Source organism: Notothenia rossii, assembly GCF_949606895.1.
Source record: "Notothenia rossii genome assembly, chromosome: 11".
Lineage (NCBI taxonomy): Eukaryota > Metazoa > Chordata > Actinopteri > Perciformes > Nototheniidae > Notothenia > Notothenia rossii.
In genome coordinates, this window is record NC_136910.1 from 29292502 (window position 1) to 29318864 (window position 26363).

At 41.0% G+C, this 26363-nt stretch overlaps 3 protein-coding genes across 4 annotated transcripts in view; 2 read left to right on the plus strand and 1 right to left on the minus strand.

The window, feature by feature from the left end:
- thap1 (THAP domain containing, apoptosis associated protein 1) overlaps window positions 1-14663 on the plus strand; it is a 35688-nt gene extending 21025 nt beyond the window's left edge. The window contains exons 2-3 of the mRNA XM_079658606.1: window positions 1767-1959; window positions 13642-14663. Of these exons, the coding sequence (XP_079514732.1) occupies window positions 1767-1959; window positions 13642-14043 (595 nt within the window). The 3' untranslated portion in view covers window positions 14044-14663. The remainder of the gene's footprint in view (window positions 1-1766; window positions 1960-13641) is intronic.
- Window positions 1979-8749, minus strand: LOC307024468 (uncharacterized protein). The gene is made up of 2 exons (XM_079658601.1): window positions 7484-8749; window positions 1979-6972 (listed from the first exon to the last, which is right to left on the minus strand). The coding sequence occupies exons 1-2, from the start codon at window positions 8139-8141 to the stop codon at window positions 5744-5746; spliced, it is 1887 nt and encodes a 628-aa protein (XP_079514727.1). The 5' UTR covers window positions 8142-8749; the 3' UTR covers window positions 1979-5743.
- A 137-nt stretch (window positions 14664-14800) lies between the features above and the next one.
- Window positions 14801-26363, plus strand: part of LOC307024472 (uncharacterized protein) — a 42473-nt gene continuing 30910 nt past the window's right edge. The window contains exons 1-2 of one of the 2 annotated variants that reach the window (XM_079658607.1): window positions 14801-16705; window positions 20317-20383. In XM_079658607.1, the coding sequence (XP_079514733.1) occupies window positions 20323-20383 (61 nt within the window). In that variant the 5' untranslated portion in view covers window positions 14801-16705; window positions 20317-20322. The remainder of the gene's footprint in view (window positions 16706-20316; window positions 20384-26363) is intronic. The other variant, XM_079658608.1, reaches the window with a different exon arrangement.

Genomic DNA, 26363 nt, shown 5'->3' on the forward strand with positions numbered 1-26363 from the left:
CGATTAATCGAATATTCGAAATTATTCTGGTATTTGAATAATTATTCATGTATTCGAATATGAGTGATGAATCTTCTTTTTTTTTTTTTTTTTGGGAGTGATGCCTAAGTTGATTACATATTATCAAATTGAATAATTCAATGTGTATACGACAGTGCCATAGCTAAATGTGTTAGTTGACGTCTAAAGGTGTGTTTTGCTCCGCTCACCGGTCCCTCACAGCGGGCAGAGCTGCAGGTGCTGATCTCTCTCTCTCTCGCGTCCGGTTATACTTCACTCGTGTTTATGTCCAAATCCATCAGATCTAGCTAGTTCTAGCCAATGATATGGCTGCTGCCCCTCCCTAAACGCAGATCACGCAGAATCAAACCTCATCTTAGGCCCAAATGTGGCGCAAATGCGCTCCGCTGTCCGGCGCTAACAGTTCATGAGCGTGCTCCCTCGCCCCCTGTCAACACTCGCGGCACATGAGTGGCCAGCCTAAACAACAATAAGCGCTGCTTGGCAACCGTGTGTAGCGGCAAAGTACTTAGACATTTTGACTGGAGAGATTTAGTTTTGCCGGTATTCAACATATTTTACCAATCATAGTCCGGTAATTATTTACACTCTAAGAAGAGTCCTACACAACAGACATGGCGTCAAAAAGGAGTAATGTGTGGAAATGTTTCCACCAGGTTAGTGAGTGCGGTGTAGAGGTCAAACTATGCCAAATTAAACTTATATATACAGTACATGCTATACCTTGCTATACCCGCAACTTCGGTTCCAGCTGAGAGGGTCTTCTCTACAGCTGGGCTGATTGTGAATGGCCTCCGCCCATGAAAGCTGTAGGCCTATAGCTGTCAAACTGTGATCACCAGTTCAATACATTTGACAAATTGGACTTGTTTTCTACACTTATTTGAACATGTATGTATTTATTTCCAAAAATTATTGGAAAAAAAATTGGTAAAAAAAGAAATTTGAACATTTTTGGGAAAATGTTTTTTTTACCCAATTTTTTTTTTATAGGATATGTACATTTCGGTTAACCGGTTAACCGTTTTTTGGGGGGTTGAATATTCGAATATACATTTGCTTTCAAATTTCCATCCCTAAAGCTTTTACAGAAGGATTTGTTTATATATCATTCGTAGCCTGAATTATATAACATTTTAAACCTAAAAACATGGCAAAAAATTTATATTTTACTGCTGTTGAAAGTATTTTTTGATTTGTGGAGAAGGGATTTTGGATATCTCTTTTTATCAACAAAGAGATATCCAAAATCCCTTCTTTAAAAAAAACTTTAGATTCTAATATGACTACAAAATGAAAGAAGAATTTCGAACCTGACTTTATCCAATGTTCAGAATTGTGTTCCTGAAATGTATTACAATATGCGCATATTTAATGAGATTATGGCTCATTTGAATGGGGGGGGGGGGGGGGGGGGGGTGCGGTGCGCCTACACATAGAATCAAATTCTGTGGGAAATACTGGATAATAATAATTTAACATATATATTTTTTTATTCATCTCGCGACCCCCACTTTGGGAACCCCTGTTGTAGAGCACTAGATGTCCTGTGGAAGTTTGACCAGGGAAGGATTTCTGACCCCTTGCTGTGGCTTTGACATAGTGTTTACTTGCTCAATTACGAAAATTGATCATCTATAATCAGACTTTGAATTGAGAAATATCCCTTTGCTTATGTTAAAATGAATTCTAGGGAAGGAATAAATCGTGATTGGGTCAAAGTACATTTCTATTTATTTTGCCAGGTTTCCTTTGGCTCGCCCAGATGTTTGTGGTAAATGGGTGGTGGCTATGAGGAGGAACAACTTCAAGCCGACGAAGTACAGCAACATTTGCTCACAGCACTTCACCAAAGACTGCTTCAAGAGAGAGTGCAACAACCGAGTTCTGAATGAGAACGCCGTGCCGTCGCTCTTCGCCTGCAACCTCAACATCAAGGTGAACAGCGCAGTGCATTCCCACTGAAGACACACATTTGATATGCACTGAGCTAAATATTATACACAAGATTGATTGTTTTTAATTAGGTTTAGTTCAGTTGCATCAGAGCTTCATAAACAGTTTTCTCTGCATTTATTTGGGATTATTGTATGAATATTTAAAACTATAAATGGTGAAGTCCTTTTGTGAACCCGGAAATGTTGAGTGCCCCAAGGTTTTATGTTAGAAATGTATAGTAGGGTTCCCAGCACATAGAAATTGTGGATGCTAACCTGCATATGTTGAGCAATTTGCGCATTTTGCATTAATTGTGTTAATTAGCATTGATGCAGTAATTCATGCAAAAGGATGCCCAACCAAGTACTGAGTGCATACACATGAACATACTTTTCAGAAGACCGACATCTCTTTATTGCTCTAATGTAATATTCAAATGTTCTGAGATACTGATTTTTGGGTTTTGATTAGTTGTAAAGGCCGCTACACACCAACCTGAGACCAAAGAACGCGTACCGAAAACGTCACGACTTTTATGTCTTTTACTGCGTTATACACGAGAGAAGAAGAACAGACTACGTGATATAAACAAACAACAAATAGCGTCTGGGTTCCATTTTTACTCTCTCGTCGATCGAAAACATGTATCGTACGGTACTGGCGTTATCAGCAATTGGAGTGTTGCTTGCGGCTGCAGAGATTAAGAAACGGAAGCGAAAAATCAGGATAAACCGCACTAAATGGGTGAAAACATGGATACTACAGCGAGAAGCTCAGGGGGCTTTCCCGAACCTGTGTCGAGAGCTGTCCCAGGAAGATGGAGACAAGACCCTGAACTACGGCAGGCCACCCTGCCACACTGCACCAATATTCCAGCTCGAGCCAAGCAGCACAGGGATGAACTATGCCAATATTTTAACGGTGTCGGTGCAGTGCCTTTTCAGTGGGATAAGATATAGCAAATATGTCTAAAGAACAATACAATGTAAACAATCGACAAAAATACAATACGATAAAAATAGTGTGTAATACAATTAAAAAAAAAAGAGTTAACCAAAAATTTCTAATGCTGTGTTATCAATGGCTGTAGTATCAAGGTACGAAATAAAGTGTTGTATTGCCTATCGTGCTATTTGTGTTTATTCTTTTAATCACACAGCGTTAATAAAAAATAAAAAATGTGTCTACATACAGTAACTGTCAGTTGCAGCCATACATTATTATTGGTTTAACTACTAACAGTATATTTTTAACACATTTTAAAATGACCATCTTGAACAGCTACAACGTTAAAATACTTCTAGGCAGATTGTGGAGGATAATGGGAGAAAGAATAGAGGGGCAGACAGAAACACCCATCTGAATAATGGCCACTTCTTTCAAAATGTACATTTCCATGTGATGCTCACAATAGGTAAATGAAGAATAAACAGTGGTAGACAGTAGCTCTGTCTGTCTGTGTGTACCTTCTTAATCGTTTGTTTTGGTCCCTCACTTCCGCTTTGCTTCTCATGCACTGATTCGCTAAGCTGAACAGCCAATCAGAGTGATTTCTTTGGCCGACTGGTTGAATCGGCCGCAGGAGGGAGGTGTGAAAATCTACCGTAAAGAGACACACCAACCTGAGTAGGGCACCGCGAATGCCCGACTGCCTCTGACTGCCTCTGACTCCCAAAATCGGGTTGGTGTGTCAGGGGCTTAAGCCGTAATCATCAGGACTAAAACAAATAAAGGCTTGAAATATTTCACTTTGTGTGTAATGAATCCTTATAATATATGAGTTTCACTTTTTGAATTTAGTTAATGAAATAAATTAACTTTTCCACGATATTCAAATGTATTGCGATGCACCTGTAGAGACAAAGTGGAGTCTGACTTCAGAGGCTGTAACACCGGGAAATGTGGATGGGACTAAGAACAATGACAGATTACAAAGGAGCAGCGGGAGGTGCTGCGGGACTGTCTGCATGCACATCTCTCACACAGAAGGATCAGGAGCCCTGCCCTTTTGTTTTAGACAGGGCAGATGTGTGCAAATCCTTTTTGTGTGCAGTTCAGTTGGCAGAGGTGTTCACAGACATCTTCCACAGGTCCCTGCTGCAGTCTGTTGTCCCCACATGTTTCAAACACTCAACCATCGTTCCTGTCCCCAAAAAGTCAAAAATCACCAGCCTCAACGAGTACCGCCCAGTGGCACTCACCTCCATCATTATGAAGTGCTTTGAGTGGTTAGTCAAAACATTCATCACCTCTTCCCTGACTCTCTGGACCCCCTACGCCAGGCCTATTCAACTGGCGGCCCGCGGGCCAGATGCGGCCCAGAACCAACTCCTGAGTGGCCCAGCGTCCCGTAGCCAAATTCCTACACTAGTACAGGCCATGAACGCAACACTCCGCGTTGCATAGAAACCACCAAACCACAACGCAGCACGTTTTTTGAAAGTGCATCTAGTGGTGCTAGTAACGGTGGTCCTATGATAGCAACTCTAAAACATGTCTCTCTCAACTCTGAAGCGTAAACAGAGACAAAACGGTCATTGATCTTGTGGAGAAGATCCAAGTCAAGCTGGACCTTTTCGCGACCGACTTGAGCACGGGTCGGATGCTGCATTTTCCGACGCTCCTCAAACACATCACATCTCCGGCACAAATCACGGATGTGATGACAGATTTCAGTGCGAGGTTGAAAGAAAACTTTGCCGGTCGATTGGATGGACTTGCTCTGCCCACTGAGGTGATGATGGGCTTTGCCAGAGACCCCTTCACTGTTGCAATAGAGGGGGACGTATCAACCAGAGCAAAGGAAGTGGTCCCCTGCATCGACAAGGGGAAATATACACTGGAACTTATTGACATGCAGCGCACTAACGGGCCAGCGAAGTTTTGGAGTGATGTCAAAAAACAGCAGTTCCCTAACGTTCAGAAAGTAGCGATCTGTGTGCTCAGTATATCAACATACACATGTGAATCAAGCTTTTCACACATGAACTCAATCAAAAGTAGCACTCGCTGCTCCCTGACTGACAGCACTCTTACCCAATGTCTTAGGATTGCATTGACATCCTATGAGCCAAAAATCATTGCTCTTGTTCAAAACAAAAAATGTCCCTTCTCCCATTGAGAAAGTCAGCGATGACAAATCACAAATGAGGTGATAGTAAGCACCTAGTTTACTATAGTAGACGTGTAGTGTAGTATTCATTCATATAGTTACCCGTATCTAGAGCCATATGAAATCCGTTTTATTATTTTCCAAATTCCATTTTATTTTTTGCCAAATTCCGTTTTTTCCGTTTTAATATTTCAGAATTCTGTATTTTGCTTTTTACGCTAATTTTACCATCAGAAATAGTGTCTAATAAGTGGGAATGAATAAATGGCCACAATTCAATAAGATATAACAGTCTTTTTTAATGTTTAAGTGCTACAGTTCAATTTTAAAGTGCTTATAAGCTTCAAGTAAAGAAAAAACTCTAAACAAAACATTCCCTTGGCTTCTGGCTTCTGAGTTAACACATTTTAAGCAAACTTTTCTCTCTGTGCTTCAAGTAAAAAAGATAAATAACTGTAAACAAAACACTCAATACAATAACTGTAAACACAATAACTGTAAACTGTTACGCTTTTCATTATAAATGAAAAAATGCATCAGAAAATATGCAACAACTTACTTAGTAACCTGAATTTAGTTGAAAACTTGAAACTAAAACAATAAAACGTGTTTCTGTTTCCCTGTAGTAGTATGACTAGTACCACTACTCCTTATTAGCTCCTGTCTGTCCATTTAAGTCTTCCATCTATCAGAGACATCTCCATTGAAGTACATGATGGTCAGCCTCTTTGTGTTGAGCTCGGTGAGTGCCTCTCGCTTGTCTGTAAGGAGAGTCTTGTACTTGCTAAAACTCCTCTCACAGTCAACTGAGCTGACTGGGAAGTAGATGTAGGACATTGCCATTTCTGCAACTTTTGGGAATCTCACACTCATGCCCCTCCAGTAATCAGCAAGAGTGACATCAGCTGCCAAGGGCTCCCTGGAGTGCTGGTAGGCAATCCATTGCTCACTGAGCTCTTGTGATGGGTTTGCCATGGGTATCAGTCTTGTGTAGGCTTCCATCCGCTTCTCCATGGCTGGTGCCTGCCTTGGATCGAACACTCTTATCAGCTTGTAGATCTCTCTGGCTGGGTGCGTGTCCCAGTGCTTGGAGAACTTTGTGAAGGCCAAGTGGAAGGCATCATGGAGATCGTCAAGAACCTGCTTCCTCTCTCGAACACCCGTCTTTCTCAGCAGCTCATCTGTCTTGGCACCAAACCCGCATGTTTTTGCTGTTCCATTCACTAGGTAAGAGCCCAGGTCCTCCATGATGTTGTATGCAGACACTGCTGTGGTACGATGGGTTCCTTCTAGGATAGTCAGAGCTGTCATCAGTTTGGAGCAGCCTTCTGCGATGAAGGTTAGCTTCACAGTGAGGGCCTGCATCTTTTCCTCTGTTTCTAGCAGGCTGAGGATGTTTGTGACTGCTTGGGCTGATGAATTTTCCTCCAACAAAAATTCTCTGTACAGATGAACATGCTCTGCGTGGTACTGCACTGCCTCAAACCAGCTATTCCATCTGGAGCCCACTGATTCAGGAGGAGCCTTGGTGTGCACAAACTCCTTGTTGATGAGGAAGCTCACCCATCTTCTCTTTCTAGCAGGCTTCCTGCAGAAGACAGATCTCATCGCTGCCACAAGTGATGCAGCATCAGAGAAGTATCTGTAGTGCTGCCAGGTCTCACCCACCAGATTTATGATATGGCAGAGGCACGTTACATGGACACTGTTGGGCATCACTCCTTTAAGAATCTCCCTGTATGCCTTCAGACAGTAGGAGGCATTATCTGTGACCACTGCCCAGACATCATTCAGTTCCAGATTATTGCTGTGGAAGGAGCGTATGATGGCTTGGGCAACTGTTGAGTGGTTGCATCGATCCATGAAAATTACATCCACCAGATAGTACTGGTTTTCAACACCTGCAATGAAAGATAACACAAGCAAAAGATTATTATATTTAAGCCAAATAATATTGTGACAAAATAAAAATGCACAAAATAAAAATACACATTTCAAGTGTAAACAATAGATACAGCTAGCTACTGACATTATCACAATGTCAGTAGCCTAGCTATAGTATCTATTCTATTGTGATGAAATACAGTAATGCATAATTTATGCACCTTTAGTTTATTTTGTTTATAAAGGACAGTGTGCACTGACAATCATTTGCATTACAAAAATAGACTGGTGCACCAGATTTAGCAAGGAGCTATAATTTCCATCTATAGTCCTAAATGTAGGACTACTGTACATAGCTATTTAATCACAATAGTGTCATTGATTAGCCTCGCCCTCTAGCTGTATCTATTGTGATCACCAGGCAGAGATCATCGTCATCGCACTTTGCATGCTGACAATGCACACTGCAGCATGTAAAAAAAATTAGGATATTTAAACAACATGTTAATAGGCTGTTCATTAGCTCACCAATGACGATGTTTAGAACACTGCAGTCCCTGGTATCGGTCGTCTCGTCAACAACCACCGACAACTTCTTCCCACGGATTTTCTCCAAAACAGCCGTTATATGTTGGTCAAACACACGGGGCAGATGGATTTGACGAAGGGCTGTTTCGTTCTCGGGCAGCGCTCCTCCCTGCTTGCAGTGCTTAACTAGAAATGGTCGCAGCTTCTTCAGCTTTGCTAAAGGGATGTCTGACTCGGCGCAAACAGCTACAAAGTCCTGCACAAACTCTCGTCTTGAATCTGCTGACGAGGTACTTGCTGTAATTGTAGTTTGAAGTGCAGGTGTGTTTTGGGAAGCACAGTGTTTTCCCTTGTTTCTGACATGGCTTTTCGAGACTAAATGATCGTCGCACGTATTTTTGCGGGTCCAATCCACGGTATGTTGACAATATTTACAAAATAACTTATCGCCGGAGGCATAAAAATCATTCGGATACTGCTGTGCTCTGAATTGAGGGTTTAGTGTGGAATTTCGTAGCTTTTTAGATGATGATGTTGATACCGAAGCAGCTACACGCTTGGACATTGCTGTGTTGTTGTGAAGCAGTGTGGAAGTGACGTGTGTGTTGTAACACGTGTTAGCGTCTCGGTCATTTTTGCTTTGCACCAAACGTTCCATCGTTCTCCCGAAAACGGAATTTCAGTCCAAATTATGGCAAATTCTGCAATATTCCACGTTTTACAGTTGATTCCATTTTTATTGGTCAATTCCGCGATTCCGTCCGCGATTCCGTGAACGCGGATTTCATATGGCTCTACGTATCCCTTGTTCTGGGTTTGTGCACTGAAGGGTTTGACAGTTCTTTTTGTATTCATTTAAATGCACTTTGTAATGTGTCTGGGTCAAATGTGACCAAAACGTATGATTTTTTTGTTATTACTTGTAAAGTGAAAAAATAGTATTGCTACAGTACTACCTCTTTGTGTTGCATTGGAGCTCTTTAGCTGTTTTTTTTGTATGTGAGGACATTTATTAAGACTGCTATAATTGTATTCAGTAAATGCACTTTGTGATGTGCCTGGTTAAAAAAAAAAACCTGAATATTTCACTTCTAAAGCAAACAAATGTAATGCTACAACTGTGCACTTTTTTTTTAGGATTCTGTTAAATTAATGCTAATTTGTTGTATTTTATGCACTTTTTGACCTACCTTTGTTAGATAAACAATGAATAAAAATTGCATGTTTTTCATCGCAGTAATATGTGTTGGTTTAAAATGTGTCACTGCCCGCTTTTTACAGGCCGCTGAATGTCTGGCCCAGCTGAATTTTGTAGTTATAAAATCTGGCCCAACTGAATGTGTAGTTGAATAGCCCTGCCCTACGCCATAGCCCTCACCATCCACACTGCCTTCTCACACCTGGACCAGAGAAACACCTATGTGAGAATGCTGTTCATTGACTACAGTTCAGCTTTCAACACTTCATGCCCTCCAAGCTGCTAATCAAGCTCAGAGACCTCGGGCTCAACAGCGGCTTCTGTGATTGGCTCCTGAACTTCCTGACGGGCAGACTCCAGGCAGTGCGGGTGGGAAACATCACATCCTCCACCCTGATCCTCAACACCGGAGCCCCTCAAGGCTGTGTGCTCAGCCCTCTCCTCTACCCTGTTCCTGTTCCCTGTTCACACACGACTGCGTGGCCACACACAGCTCCAACACCATCGTGAAGTTTGCTGACGACACGACCGTCATCGGCCTGATCACCGACGGCGACGAGACGGCGTACAGAGAGGAGGTCGAAAACCTGAAATCTTGGTGCCAGGATAACAACCTCCATCCTAACGTCAGCAAAACCAAGGAGCTGATTGTGGATTACAGGAAGCAGCATCACCCATCAATGGGACTACGGTGGAGAGAGTCAGCAGCTTCAGGTTCCTCTGTGTCCACATCACTGAGGACCTGACATGGACTCTTCACACAAACACCATCAAAACAGCTCTACAGCGGCTCTTCTTCCTCCGCAGGCTGAGGAGGTTCAACATGGAATCCAGGATACTCTGCAACTTCCTTTCAGCGCTCTGGCCTGTGTGTCTGTGAGTTGTTTGGGCTCATATCCAAGGTGACGCTACAGTAGTTGTCTGCAGGTGTAGACTCCTGTGCTAGTGGATCGCCGGAGCTGTAGATTAACATTTACATGCTTATGGTAGTTGTAAGGGCAATGCCTGTGGCACCATGGAGCATATGTGTGGGCTGGACCTGTATTTTACAGGAAAGGAGTGATCAGAGGGTCGAGTTGTCGATTCTTGTTCAGTTTTCATCTTCCTCACCCTCTCAGACTTTGAGTTGCGCGCTGCTAAAGAGACGCGCTACCATGGAAACCAAACAATGGTGTCGCTGTATTAAAGTCCGAGTGGAAACAGTCGTGAGTAAATCTGATTTTGTCAGAAATCGGGAGAAATGCGGGAGTGTCCCGCGAAAATCGGGAGGGTTGGCAAGTATCACACACACACACACACACACACACACACACACACACACACACACACACACACACACACACACACACACACACACACACACACACACACACAATGTTTGTATTTGGTCTGATGATTTTAAATGGGAATTAAATCATTTGAGTCTTCCCAAAACACCAGTGTTCTGCAGATCACCCCCCCCCCCCCTCTGACATCACCAGAAGTCATAATTGAAGGGGTCATTTCTCAAAAAATCATTCCGGGGGACGATCCCCCGGACCGCCCTAGTATGGTTTTGTCACCATTTCCACAGCCCCACCAAAAATATTTTCCACCAGCCGCCACTGACCGCCCCCTAACAGTGTGTCCCACAGATCTGAAATATACTTGTGGTGGTAGCTGGGCACATGCAACAACATTAACATTAACGTTTATGTTGGTCGCTTGTTAGCCGAGGATGTCATGATTTGACCTTAAGGGCCATAAAGTATATGAGGCCCTAAAGCAGGGGTCTGTAACCTTTTTGACCAAAAGAGCCATTTTGCTCCTTTTCCCAAACATTTGTTTGTCTGGAGCCGCAAAACATATTTCATAGCTTGATAGCTTATAAAGTTGTATTTATTGTTATATCACACAAAAACTACAGTTTTTTTGCATTTATTAGGCTATTTATTACATTATATAAAACTGTTAACCTATAATAAGAAAAAAAGAACTACTATAAGGAGAATTAAAAATAATACACAGGCCTACTTTAAAATAAATTAAACACAGCACTTGGGGAGTCCTCTGCACATTTGAAGGGAAAAATATATATAATTAAAATGGGCCCACTTTGAAAAAAATATGCCCCTTCCTTCAGACTTTCTTACAGAGCCCCTCCTCCAACACACACGAACGTGCATGACCAATGAGGCCACGAGATACGTTTGTGCACGGATGGAAGGCTGACAGGCAGGTAGGCCATCCAATAATTTTAGCCGGGCCGGCTAAAATGATCGGTCTTGCTTTTTACAGCGCTACGGCTTCCAGAGATACATTTTTGTAAGTATTTATTGTCAAAGCATTTAATATATTCATTGCTATCGGGAGCATTCCATGGTAAATAACAAAAACTGTTTTCTGAAATAAATGACATACCCCATTGAATTATGACTGAAGATTGTCAGCTGTCTTCCTCTCCCGTGTTGTTCCTCGATACGTAAAGGCTGCAGCAGCACCGTTGACAACTTCTCTACATATCAAACATACCGGTAAACCAGCATCGTTTGCTGTGAAACAGAACTCTGTCCACGCAGAATTAAATCCTGTGTTCCTCCGATACTTTTCTTTGATTTATCCATAGTTCACTCATCGAGCCGGGGGTCAGGTTATTCGCCTCCAAGAAAAGGTGCTCGCGCGGGACCGTAGCAGGATGTGACGCATTTTACTTGACCTAATTAAAACCGTTTTGTTTTTTATTTATGTGTCACAGTATCACCTCAAAATACAAGATACGAAACATTTTCAACCATGCAACAAAATATAAATAGTCCTACAAATACTTTTATTTTATTTCCTTCTTACTTTTGTCTAAGCTCAAGGGAGCCAGAGCAGAGGGCTTAAAGGGCCGCATGCGGCTCGAGGGCCGCGGGTTGCCGACCCCTGCCCTAAAGTAACTGCTCCATTACGGCCCGTCCTCACAGCGGCGTGCGTTGAAGCTTCAACGCTTCTGCCAAATCACTTTGATTGGGGTGACGTCACGCTTCGCCGAACTGCATTGTGGGGAGCGTAGCTACGCGTTGCTCGCGTCAAAAGTTGAACCATGTTCAACTTTTGAAGCTTCGACGGAAGCGTCAGCCAATCAAATCCCGTTTATGAAAATCTGCCTGCTGTATGATCAGTCTCTGTTCATCTAGCGGAATACAAACCGGAGGAGCCAGGCATGGAGGGAAGTGGCAGAGATAGTGGATGAAACTGGTAGGTTTTCGTCTGTTTGGGGAGTTTATATCCAGTGTACCTTGTTTAAACATTGAATGGACAGCTAGCAGGCATAGACAGTATATATAGGTAGCATGGAATGCTAGCATTTTGCTTTGTATGTCGGGGGCGGGAGATTCATGTTATTGGTTGTTGGTCGCGTTGCTCGCGTTGACTCCCCAAGCTTCAGACACGCCATGCGTCAACGCACGCTGCTGTGTGGACGCTCCGTTATCTGTATCAAATGCAAACATTGATGCCACCAAAGGACACAATAAAAATAGAAAGTACTACATACAAACTAGAATTAATTGACATCTTAAATTATTAATATATACACAAAAAAAGGTTTACAAATATCCAACCTTCAAATTGCTTTTTTAAATCCACAATGCTCTGCACACTTGCTAAAGAAACTTTTTGTGTACATCTCAGTTCATTTGTAGGGCTGCGCGAGTATGGCCAAAAGTATGTGAGTAAATCTCACTGTAAACTATTTAATCATCACCAAACTTTATGCACACACATACATTTTGCATGGTTTAAGAAACGGCTCTGCACGGAGGAGCCGCGGCGGAGCCCGGGCGGTGCTGCAGCTCCTGATCGGAGCAGAGACACACGTTCACTAAGCCGAAAAACTGTATCCGGTCACAGAGATCTGCTATTTTAAAGTAAAGTAAATACTTATCGAACCTTAAATATAGTCTATATTAAGAACGAAAAGTTTTAATGTATATATCATTTTTTGTACAAATGTGCGAGGGTGATGACGTCAGAGCATCGTCCTATGTGCCGGGGCTGAGCCCCGGACAGCCTCGGCCCAATTTAACCGCTGACTGTAACTATGTACGTATGACTTATAAAAGCCTTGAACCTTGAACATATACATTTAAGGTGCAGACATTAAGAACCCATGTCGTTTTTTTCCAAGAGTAGACGTGATATTACTTCGCCGTTGTTAACATGGGGACGTTCTCTTTATACGTCTACGGCGCAGTCACGCAGAGCTACGTTAATGCGGAAGTAGGCATGTTTAAATCTAAACGTGGTTGGAAAAATGACAGATGGAGTTGCACAGTTCTATAGATTAATAAAGAACAGTGTAGCAGCGCAGCAGTCTGTGTCACCACACAAAGACACAGCAGTTCAGCCAATAGCCAGACCCAGCTGCTAGCACAGGCAGACAGTGGTGCAGGAATGAGTCTTAAAATACGGAAATTAGTTAGCCTTTTTGCATTTCAATTCCCTTGTCTCAAAGTCTGAAATAAGGTCTTTGGTTAACACAAGAGATTAGAATTTTGTATTCTACAACATCAAATATGTCAGTTAATAGCCCACTGGTGGATTTTGCTAACAAGTGTCTAAATAAGACGACTAAACGTCATCACTCCTAGCATTTTCCACCGCTAGCTTAGCGGTGGTGACGTGAAGTCATGAGACGACTAAACGTCATCACTCCCAGCATTTGCTGCCTTTAGCTTAGCGTTGGTGACGTGAAGTCATGTGGCCGTGCTGTAGTTTCTTTATAGCCCAACATTAGCTGCCTTTAGCTTAGCGGTGGAGAAGCAGCCATAGTCCCACCTACTTAACTCTGATTGCTCGATCAATTCTCCAGTGGCTGTGAGGTTTTTTGATAAAGCTGCCAAATCCTCAAGGTTTCTCCCCGCTCATATTTGGAAGTTTTTCTTTGAAATGTGTTGACCTCTAATTAAAATCTGAATTCTGGTGTGTTTTCTGACAGTCGGAGTCTCTGGAGGATCCTTTCCCCTCGGATATCAACTTCCCTCTCTCTCTGCCTCTGACCTCAGACCCAGCAGTGGAAGAGGAAGAGGAGGAGGAGCCCGGAAGGAGCCTGCCTGAGATCTGGTGTGACAAGGTGGCAGTTTCCTGTGACCACAACTACACAGCAGAGGACTCCGCTCGGCAGAAAAAGCGCATTGAGCAGCTGGAGGAGCAGCTGGGGAGTCTGAGGAAGAAGCTGAAGACGACTCAGCAGAAATGCCGACGACAGGAGAGACAGTTGAAGATGCTGAAGGCAGCGTGCGAGACGCCGAGGACCGGCCGCCAGCCGCCTGCAACCTTCCGAGAGGGATACGTGATTCTACCCAAACACATCTACCACACACTCAAAGGCATCAAGTAACCATGAACTAATGAAAAGGAGAGTGGTCAAAATGAGAGGCAGATAAAACTGTCAGCAGCAGGAGACAGTCGCAGATCTTCCTAGCCAGCAGCGCAGCCCTGAGTCCCGACAGGAAGGGCTCCGTAAGAATGCAGGAAGCAGGAAACTCGGAATTGGTTGGTACAACAACTACTTACATATTCTTCGTGTTAAGGCTGCACTGAAATTGCTTTAACTCTTGTGTTGGCTTACTTTTTAATTGTTGTCCTCCCGGTTTGACTGTTTACATAGCATATAGCGTATAAATAATCACCCAAATCTGTTACACCTTTTAAGGCAACTTCATATCTACTTATTATGTTTTACTCTTCTTTTTTAAATGTATGTTCAATACACCTAATTTACACACAATTAAACCTAAAACCGAATTTGAATAAACTTGGATTCTTCAAGAAATAGTCCACCATGTTACTCCCCCTGAAAAAAACAAGAATTGTGACTTTAATTTCTATGCTATTTATGTTTTTTTGAGGAATTCCTCCTAAAAAGGAGTTCAACAAACGGTTCATTTGTATTACTTTTCTATGATTTACTTCTTTCTATGTTTTATTTTTTCCTCACATAAAAACAATACAGAAACATTGTGTGTCTGTCTATGATCCTGTGAAAGTTGTTTATCAAAAATATTTTAGATAAGAAGGGTATCGTGATTTAAAATTGGAAAGAGGAAGCTAGCCACAAGACGCTCTGGAAGAATAATGGATGTGTTTGAATTCCAAACTCAGCATCATATCTGGAGTTTAAAAGTCAACAGAAGGATGACCTTATGGTCGATCTTCATCCAAAGATCAGGAACAAATTAACTTTAAGCATGTGTGTGCTGGGTGGGGTTTAAACTTTCTCCTCTCATCTTCTTTGTTTTTTCATTGTTAATTCTTCTATAGGTTTTACCGGTCCAAATATCACATTAATTCCTTTTGACCAGTGGTTCCCAACCTTTTTGTCTGGTGTCCCCCATGAGCTGGTTTCAGTTCTATAAGAACCCCCTCACTCATCTTTGAGGATTCGCCTACATTTTGTCTTGTATTAAACCCTTTGTAATTGTATTTAACCCGATTTTTGTACCGACACTCCGGGCGTGTTTGGTGCTCTGCTGCTGCTGCAGGTGGGATGGCTTCCAATATGCCAGGACTTCACCGCTAAAAGAACACTGTGGCTTTGTTGGATCATCAGATGAACATGTGACTCCATTAGAGATGTATTCCTCACTGAACTGCCGGTGTTTGGAGGGCCAAGACAATTTTATTTCACTAGGCTCTCCTAACCCCGGTTCTGAATGGAGCATTGAGGTTTGTGCAGAAAGCAGAACAGTGTGTATAATATATATCAATCAATAATATATAACGGGCTTAAATAAAACTCTTTATTTGTAGGCTTTAGTAGATGTCTACAAACAAAGAGCAGATATTTCAATCTGTTGTACAGTGTGTAGCTGTGTGTATATCCAGTCTCTGATTGATTTACGTTATCATGAAAGTGCGTATATATATATATATATATTATTTAGCAAGTCTACAGGATATTCCATATTTAAACCCGTTCATTTCATGTTATGACAAATATTTCCCCCTCAGTCAAACCATCTGTAGCCTGTTATTGTCTCATTATACCGCACTGTGAATGAATCAAAGTAAATATATAAGTCATCATGAACACATCTGTCCATCAGACAGAGGGCTGCTGTGCCTCCTGTCATCATTAATGGACGTCTCTTTAAGATGACTGCTCAGAGGAGAGGTGTTCTCATTTCTCTAACCGCCTGCTGCTTCCCCTCCTCTCTCCTCGGTTCCCCTCCTCGACTCCTCCGCTCGCATCTCCTGTGGGCGGGACTAAGTCTCGAGGAGAGTAGTCGATGGGAAAATGAAAAATCAGAATCAAGTTTATTGCCAGGTACATTTACACATACTGTTGACTGGAGGTGCAGCTGTTGGTGTACAGGGAGAAGAGCAGGGGGGAAAGAACGCAGCCTTGAGGGGAACCATTGCTGATGGTCCGGGGGTCAAAGAAGGGTTTCCCCAGCCTCACTGGGAGAGCTTGTCCTGCAACAGAGCCGGGACGATCGTATTAAAGGCAGAGCTGAAGTCCACCAACAGGATCCTGGCGTAGGTTCTTGCTGTGTCCAGGTGCTGGAGGAGGAAGTGAAGGGCCATGTTGACAGCATCATCTACAGACCTGTTGGCTCTGTAAGCGAACTGCAGGGGGTCCAGTAGGGGGTCTGTGATGGATTTTATGTGGGACAGGACAAGGCGCTCAAAGGACTTCATAACCACAGAGGTCAGGGCGACGGGTCTGTAGTCATTTAATCCTGTTGTCCTTGTTTTCTTCGGGACCAGGATAATGTTGTAAAATGTGTTTGTTTTGACAGCTTCCTTTGGGGATTGCATACATTTTTTAATGTGTATTTTTCGGTGTATTTAATGTCAATTGTTCAACATTGTTTATTTTTTGGTGAAAATGGTCTTGTCTTTTACTCTGTCCTTTCACAGTTGGTTAAATCTGCACTAACCAAGAAACCAGGTGGTGATCGTATTATCAAAGAATAAAACCGGGTGAAAGGTCTGACTGACTCCACACGGCGACAGATGGTTAACATCCTCGCTGCTGAGATTACTGAAACTCATGGGTAATTATTTTATTTTGCAAAATTGAAGATCTCATCCATTGTACGGAAGCTACCTCAAATGAAGAGGACACGAATGATGACACGCTTGCCTCTGGTCAACACACTCTCACTCCATAATCGTCCAGGAGCGACGTTTGGTCAGGGTCCCGTGGCGTGCAGTTGTGACGCTCCTAGGCTCCTTCAGCTTCATAAAGGGACGCAAATAGCTTTCAACTGATTGCAATGTATTCCCATCTGCGGCTGGATTTGACGCTCATGGAAGCACGGCATTCGTTTGTGTCGGCTGCCCTTAAAGGCAATGTGAGCGTCCATTCCCATCGGATAACGGAGAATTGTACACCTGGAAGTAAGTATTCTCCTTACTGTCGATTGATTTTACAGTGATATCTGCACTACTCATCGACTAAAAAACACCAGATTATCCCTGTTAATTACACAACATTGATTGGTTTAAATTGTGTGCAATGCTTTTGTATTTTTCCCCTTCGATTCGGAGAAACAAATATTTTTTCGGAGTAAAGGATGGCAGAAGACACTACACTACCCAGAATTCCCAGCTATCGTTTAGGACTACACCTTGTGCTCTGTTTGACAAACCCCGTTTTTTTTCACCATTCATTCCAATGGCTGGCGTCTATGTCACGTGATCTTCAAATTTCTCCCTGCAGAAAAAAAAAACATGGCCGAACTTCGTTTTATTCTCTGTGGAAAATGCCTATTTTAAAGTTAGTTTGGCCATTAAAATGCGTTTTGATGTCATTTGATGCGAGAAATATGAGTTGTTATTTCAGATTATGTGTGCAGTGGATGTACATGATCTTTAGTTTGCTAGTTATTATGAAGATTACTTCAGAAAATTGCGTCCATAGAACGTTTTCATTGTTACCAAGGTGGTTGCTAGGGACGCTGCTATCGATATTATTTCTGTTATGTTGTGTTATCTGTTAATGGTGTTATCTTTATTGCTACTCCCTTCCCCGTCAATGTATTGGTCCACAGCGCAAACGTATTAGTTTAACAAAATCCGCATCTAAAGATACGTTATTTTCCCCTGTGCAATTCCAGTCTGACATTTCACAGCATCTTCATTAACAAATAGAACGAAAACATTTAAAAAAAATAAAATAATACTTTATTCCGAGTGTGCTTGCTTTTCTCTTTGAAAGTCATCACATAACGGCATTGTAATACACGGTTCGGCTGCATTAAATATTACATATCTGCCGTAGTTCTCAATTTTTTCTTCTAGACAAACATGAGGAACTGAACACTGAAACTTTTCAACACTGAAAACGTGACGTGGATCATACATATATCAGCAATTAAACAACATCTTACATTTCTTTTCACACAATACGTCTCTTTGCAGGATCAACACTAATTCGGCTGACTTTTATATTTGAACCAATTGGTAGATAGGCTGTGTTTACACCATAAAGGTGCACAGCTGATAGAAAGGGGCACCTGGTGGTTAAAGCATGTTATTGAATTTCATTATTTTTATTATTAGATATTAATAGGATCCCTATAAAGTATATTCATTACTCGTTATTCTCTACTAATAGTTAATTAAACACTGTATATAATGACTATTTTGCACATCCCTTTCAAGATTTCAAGATTTTCTAAGGTTTATTGACATATATCATATTCACAAACGGTGTAGTTATGCAATGAATGAAAAACATGGAATTTGTGTGATTATACTAAATGATTTACAAATAAACACCACTGCATATTTACAAGTTACAACTGTTACACATGCTGATGTAACGCAAATGTTTCCAACTTGGGATCAATAAAGTATATCTTATCTTAAGATGATCGATGGCTACTGCCATATTTGCAAAATTTGCTCTGAACCTTGACAAGTGCATGTTTTAGGCTTATCAATTAATGTAATGTAATGTTATCAATTAACAACAGGAGGGACCACAAACAAGACCAGCGGTTAAATAAAGCTCTTCTGACCTTAGCTGGCATGTGGGTAGATATATTAATGCTGCCCATTATGGGCACAAGCAATTTTCACCCATTTATTAATTATATGTTTTAAATTTGAGTTTTTCCTATCCCCTAAACCTCCAAGGATGTTCACAGTATACTGGCAACTTCTTATAATGGGAAATACGAAAATGTCTTTTAAAACTACAACTCCCAGTAGAGACGTGCCATAGATAGAGAACATGTTGCGAAACACAATATTGACAGCAGCGTCCCTAGCAACAAGTAACAAGTAGTTAATAATAATAAAAGACATTAAGAAAAAGGTATTTTAAACAGTCATTAAAAAGCAACACAATCTACCTACATTGCATTACTCTAAACGTGTAATAACGTGCTTTAACCAGTAGGTGGTTTGGGTTAAAAGGCTGTCAAGTTTACAGTGTTAACAAAATAAAATATACTGCTGCTTCTGGTTTAATTTACTATGGATATATTTAGTTATTGTTTTGATATTTTTAACACAAAAGCGATGGGAAAAACCCACAGCAACACAGAAAAGATGGTCTTAACATGACCCAGCGGTCTAGTAGTTAATAAAAAACAATAATATCAAAACAAAATATTACTACTAACTTTATTGTGAAATTCAAACTGAACGGTAAAAGAATAGTTTCCGGTCTATTCTGAGCCTGATCTCTGTAGATAAATAAAAATAAAGAACTACGACAGATGTGTAATATATTTAATGCAGCCAAACCATTTATTACAATGCATTAATGTGATGACTTTCAAAGAGTAAAGCAAGCACTGCTGAATAAAGTAAGATTTTATCTTTTACGAAATGTTTTTTTTCATATGGAATGCAGTTGGAGGTCAACCAATCACAGAGCTTGAGAACTAATCACGGGGTTTGTCAAACAGAACACATGGTGTAGTCCTAAACGATAGCTGGGGATTTTACTCAGAAAAAATATTTGTTTCTCCGAATCGAAGGGGAAAAATACAAAAGCATTGCAGACAATTTAAACCAATCAATTTTGTGTAATTAACAAGGATAATCTGGTGTTTTTTAGTCGATGAGTAGTGCAGATATCACTGTAAAATCAATCGACAGTAAGGGGAATACTTACTTCCGGGTGTACAATTCTCCGTTATCCAGATTATCCTTTAAGGGCAGCCGACACAAAGGAATGCCGTGCTTCCATGAGCGTCAAATCCCACCGCAGATGGGAATAGATTGCAATCAGTTGAAAGCTATTTGCGTCCCTTTATGAAGCTGAAGGAGCCTAGAAGCGTCACAACTGCACGCCACGGGACCCTGACCAAACGTCGCTCCTGGACGATTATGGAGTGAGAGTGTGTTGCTCTGCTAGTTGAATTACGCTGGCCGTGTCTCAATTCAGGGGCTGCATCCTTCGAAGGCTGCATTGGTAGACCGCTTGCGTCACTTCCGCCGAAAGAAGGCTGTCCCAATTCAACTCTCCAATGTCCACCGAACTGTCCATCGCGTGGGTTTACAGGGCGGACGCAATCGACGGCTGCCATGTCACTAAGATGTTTTCAGAAACAGAGAATAACAAAAGATGAATAAAGAAACATTTGCTAAATGATTTTCACCATAACAAATGTCTCTGCTCTACAATTCTTTTACATACCTTTCATAGATATTGATGGTCCACGGGAACCTCCTCCAGGGCAGACACCTCTTCAGACAGTTGGTCCCGCCAAGGGGTAACACTCACTGCCTCCAACCCATTCTCCCCCTCATCCACATCCTCAACAAAATCTGATAGATATTGTGCATTACAGCACATGCTGTAATGACCTGAAATTGCAAAAGTGGCAATATGTTATAACCTCGAAAAATAAGTCATGTTAGGTCATCCAACTCTTCTTCAGTACTATACAACATCAGTAGTAAGATTCATCCCGCTTTCATCTCATTAGTATGCATAGAGGGTGACAGGTGCTGTGACAGGTCACACCTTCCCCTACTTATGCTAATGAGCTAAGTCCCGCCTCCCTTTGTTCGAGGTGTGAGATCTCAAGTAGGTGTGATATCCTAAGTAGGTGTGAGATCCGTCGATAGGAGGGGGTTGATGTGTATTCACAGGTGTGAAAAGCCCCCACTGTTGCGCCTTATGGTGTATCATAAAAAATGTTTCAATCACATTAGTATGCATAAAAATTGACAGGTGGGCCCGCCCCCAAGTCTATTAAAACAAAATGCCGCTTCCATCACATTAGTATGCATAAAAGTGACAGAAGGCCGGCCCCAATTATGTGATGTCAGAAGACCGAGGGGGTGGAGTGAGATAAAAAAAAGAACCCCGTGCAGATAAAAAGCCAGTCATTTCCAATCATCAAGTCATCTCTCCAAAAAGAAAAAATGGCCAAGAGACGCCTCGATATGGGTTTAATCAGCGAGACGCCTGTGACAACTTACCGCCATCCGTCCGGAGCGCCAGTCAAGAAACGGATGCAGTATCTGTGCCGGGTTCAAACACCTCCGGTCGAAGATCTTGAAGAAAAATGGCTTCTGGAAAATGAACATGTTTGGGGATACGTATTCAACTATATGGCGAATTAACTGCATTTCTACAATCTGAAGAATGGAGAAACGTATGGACCCCACAGTGTTAAAGCGACGTTGACCCCAACAGATTGGGCTGTGTTAACTCTGGTGTCTTCCAGAGATCTCCACGCAACCATTGTATCGGAAGAAGTAGTGCATCAAGAAAATACTGTGAAACCAGCGGTGTACAAGATATGTGCAACAAAAAGCAAAGAAACGCAAACAAAAAGCGAGATCAGAGAAGAGTTTTCACCGTTACCACTCAATGTGGAGGAAGAAGAAGGAAATATCCCCCCGCCGCAAGAAGTGAAAAGAGTCCTGCCAAGCACCGTCTGGGAAACTAAAAGCGGACCATCTGGACGATGGTATTACCGCGCAAGCCGTTTGCTGACGAAGGGGGGAGGGGTTCTCTCTAAAACACAGTGTCCTGCCATCTCTCTCTGTTTCTGCTGATGTGTAAAATATACAAAATAACGTTTTATATACTTACTCTCTTGTTAAAAGGTGATGAAGTTTGTAGCATAAGCCAGCCATCAGTGTTCTAGTTTTAAGGATCGAAGGATCCAATGTATTTTTAAATGGAGCAGAAATAGAACTAGTCTCCCAGTGCAAGTATCTTGAACAGAGAGTGTCATATTGGACTCGCACTTGACTTTTTAACATATCCAGAAAGTATCCAATACCATGAAATTCAACTTGCAACATTTTAAAACAAATTAGACCTTTTTCTTAACTGTCAATGCTGCAAAGTCATACCTCCACTGTATGATTCTATCCCACATTGAATACTGTTTTACAAACTGGTCATTTGCTTGTGCCACACACCTGAAACCCATAGAACAGCTGTTCAAGAGAGCTATCCAGGTGTTTGACAGAAAGCCACAGTCATACCACCACTGTACCATCCTTGAATATGCTGCTCATGCTCTTTCTGCATATCGTGTATTTATTTTTGCTGTATGTATATATATAAATGTCATGTTCTTATATGCTGTATGTGACGGGACTATAGATGGAAATGAGCTCAGAGCTAAAATCAGGCTCATTTACACTTGTAAGCATTATATTTGTTTTAAAGTGTTCATCAATGTGCACTACGGTAGCCCTGAAGAAAATTAAACATTAAAAGATGTTATCGATGTCCCCATTCCCAGTTTGTTTTGGGAATAATTGCGATATTTACTATGTTTTGGTAGCTCTTAACAAAACAGAATTTTCGTAAAAGACTGCGACTCTAAAAGGCAAGTTTGTGATTTTAACACTGTTTCGATGAAACAATACATTATACAATATTACGACTTTTTGCCATATTTTTAACACAATCTTTTTTTTGTGGTTGTAGGGCTTCTAGATATTTAGCATGTCATGCATAAACACGGTTTCATCTTTTCCTTGAAACTGACGTGCTGCCCGTTTTACAAAACAAGTTATTTTTCTGCTTCTTCATCCTCTGAATTTTCCTCCCCCGTCCCTCTTCCTTCAGCCAGCACAACAAGAATCAAGGTGGATCTGTGAAATGAAGCACCTCTTCCCAAAGCGTGACTTCCCTATTGAGAGCATGCGTCTAGGGCAGTAGGGTCTAAACCAATTGGCCAGATATACTAACATGCAGAACGTACGGTATGTTTGAAGACTAACCATTTATCCAGTTCAAGCTGTCTTTAAGATGTGACAATGCGCTCTGACTATCCCCCGTAAAATCGTGACAAACTATTACTTATTCTTACATTTGACCTCTTGCTGCTTGGTTGAAAATGATAGATGAAAAAATTACTTTAAAAAAAAAAAAGACTCAAACAGTGAGGGACATTATACTGGTGAAAAAACTCTCAACGACGATGTTCAGTAAACGATCAATCAAAATCGAAGGATCCAATGTATTTTTAAAAGGAGCAGAAATAGAACTAGTCTCCCAGTGCAAGTATCTTGAACAGAGAGTGTCATATTGGACTCGCACTTGACTTTTTAAGAAACATATCCAGAAAGTATCCAATACCATTAAATTCAACTTGCAACATTTTAAACAAATTAGACCTTTTTCTTAACTGTCAATGCTGCAAAGTCATACCTCCACTGTATGATTCTATCCCACATTGAATACTGTTTTACAAACTGGTCGTTTGCTTGTGCCACACACCTGAAACCCATAGAACAGCTGTTCAAGAGAGCTATCCAGGTGTTTGACAGAAAGCCACAGTCATACCAGCACTGTACCATCCTTGAAAATCACAATTTCTTGAGTTTTTGACATTTTTATGTCTTTTAAAAGTATGTGTTTTTAAAAAAATAATATTTACATGGGCTGGCCCCCCTCCCTTTGGGGGAATTCATCCACAGAAAACACACTGGACGCAGCACTAGGTCAGAAACCAGAGGAGACTGTGAGGTCCACCACAGACGGACCACCTTTGACAAAAGGTCCTCTCCATTAAAGGCAGCTCATTCTGGAATAGCCCCCCAACTGAGATACGGGATTGTCCCACTCTCAATAGTTTTAAAGGTCAATTTAGAGAATGGTTGAGCAACAAACAGACGTGTAATCACCGCTAAATAAATGCACTTTAACACAGGGGTATCTCCTCTTGCACTTTTATGTATTGCTTTTATCTTATCTTGCACTTTATATATCATAGCTACTACATTGTACTGCCATGTGGTCAATGCTTGTATGCTGCTCATGCTCTTTCTGCATATCATGTATTTTATTTTTGCTGTATATATATATATATATATAAATGTCTTATATGCTGTATGTGACGGGACTACAGATGGAAATTAGCTCAAAGCTAAAATCAGGCTCATTTACACTTGTAAGCATTATTTTTGTTTGAAAGTGTTCATCAATGTGCACTACGGTAGCCCTGAAGAAAATTAAACATTAAAATATGTTATCGATGTCCCCATTCCCAGTTTGTTTTGGGAATAATTGCGATGTTTACTATGTTTTGGTAGCTCTTAACAAAACATAATTTTTGTAAAAGACTGCGACTCTAAAAGGCAAGTTTGTGATTTTAACACTGTTTCGATGAAACAATACATTATACAATATTACGACTTTTTGCCATATTTTTAACACAATATACTTGTACCTTTTTTTTTTTTTGTGGTTGTAGGGCTTCAAGATATTTAGCATGTCATGCATAAACACGGTGTCATCTCTTCCTTGAAACTGACGTGCTTTACAAAACAAGTTATTTTTCTGCTTCTTCATCCTCTGAATTTTCCTCCCCCGTCCCTCTTCCTTCAGCCAGCACAACAAGAATCAAGGTGGATCTATGAAATGAAACACCTCTTCCCAAAGCGTGACTTCCCTATTGAGAGCATGCGTCTAGGGCAGTAGGGTCTAAACCAATTGGCCAGATATACTAACATGCAGAACGTACGGTATGTTTGAAGACTAACCATTTATCCAGTTCAAGCTGTCTTTAAGATGTGACATTGCGCTCTGACTATTTCCCGTAAAATGGTGACAAACTATTACTTATTCTTAAATTTGACCTCTTGCTGCTTGGTTGAAAATGATAGTTGAAAAATAACTTAAAAAAAAAAAAAAAGACTCAAACAGTGAGGGACATTATACTGGTGAAAAAACTCTCAATTCTACAGATGACTCCCCCCATTCAACGCAAAAAGTCCCTCCCTCCACTCAGCAAAGCATATAAAACTAAGGACCCCACTAAGACGACAGTTTGAAAACTAGCTATGGATCTGAGAAAAACCAAGTCTGATGTAGCCTACCCTTATTATCACCAGGATAACGGATATGGGCTTAATGAATGGATGTTACAAAGTAGGGGAGAGGATGTTCCCGAAGAAGAGCTCTCCTCTATATCATATCCATGTAAGGTCTTTAGGACAAAAGAGGACTATGATAACATGACATATGAAGAATATCTTTCTTTAAAAGATGGTATTATAGATAACCTCTATAGAAACAATATATCTCATACCACTCACCAAGATCGCAAACGACATTTAGCAGATAAGAAAAGCAAAAGTAAATAAAACCGAAGAAAAAGAAAAAGCTAAATGAAAAGGAGAAGAAAAATGAAAAGCAAACGCAGAATGCGAATGAAAAGAAAAGGGACCATAGGATGGAAAACGAAAAAGACAAAAAGAAGGAAGGTGAAAAGAAAAAGGAACAAAGTGCAAAAATGTCAACTAACTATAGAGGATGGTGTTGTAGACCCATTACCGAATCATAATAATCTTATAGATCAGCTACCGCTAACCGACTGTTGCGAATGTGTTGAACAAATACCAAAAGCAATGGCAGAGCTTTGCTTCAATATAATGAGAGAAAAAGCACGATACTACGGAATTGCCCAAATTGGAGACAGTGCCATAGCATGTATTAAAAGACTGTTGGAGGATCTCTATTCTAGTGTCGGTTGCCATTACATCGAAGGATATGCCAAAACGTGTGACGACATAGACAAAGCTTTTGAAGACAATTATATGGTACCTGTCCTTACAGCTAAACAAATCCTATGCCAGGTATTCAACAGACCACAAGAAGAACAAGAAGCCCCAGAAAGGATTACATTCAGAGCTAATAATGGTGAAACCGAAGAACAAGCAAAGCAGATTATAATCGTTGCGGGTGAAAGGATAGAGAATTTGCAAGTGATGTTAATGCATTTATCTGATAAAAAAAATGCATTCGTTTACTTCCAAGAGACCCCTAAACATCTACTTGGGCAATGTGAATTGAACGATAAACCGATCACTGTAAATGAAAGGCGGAGAGAAACAGCAGTGCAAATCGTTAAGTCTATTACCTTGTATGCACTACGACATTAACTTGGTAAAATGTAATATGTTTTTCTGAAAATGGGGTGAATGTTGTGTTTTCAATTAAACAACCAAAACAAATGAAAATGTGTTTTATTTTTGCTTTCATGTATAGTAATAGTATTGTAAACGAAACATTTAAAGTGGTCCTGGAATCTTCATTTTCCGAAACATTCTGTAACATTACCGAATAAATGAAACAAACACCAAAAGTGTACCATGTGCTCTCATTGTATGCTCTGTTTGTAGATGTAATGCATCTTTGTGTCAAAAACAGCATACACATGAATATTTTGACTGAAGTGAAAAAACTCCATCATGATATTTCCAGTAATCTGGGGA

Excerpts from the sequence above, each read along its gene's own strand:
- LOC307024468 (XM_079658601.1), bottom strand. The coding sequence starts at position 8,141 with ATGGAACGTTTGGTGCAAAGCAAAAATGACCGAGACGCTAACACGTGT. Across the intron at positions 6,973-7,483 it reads TGTTCTAAACATCGTCATTG|GTGTTGAAAACCAGTACTAT; the intron begins GTGAGCTAATGA and ends CTTTCATTGCAG.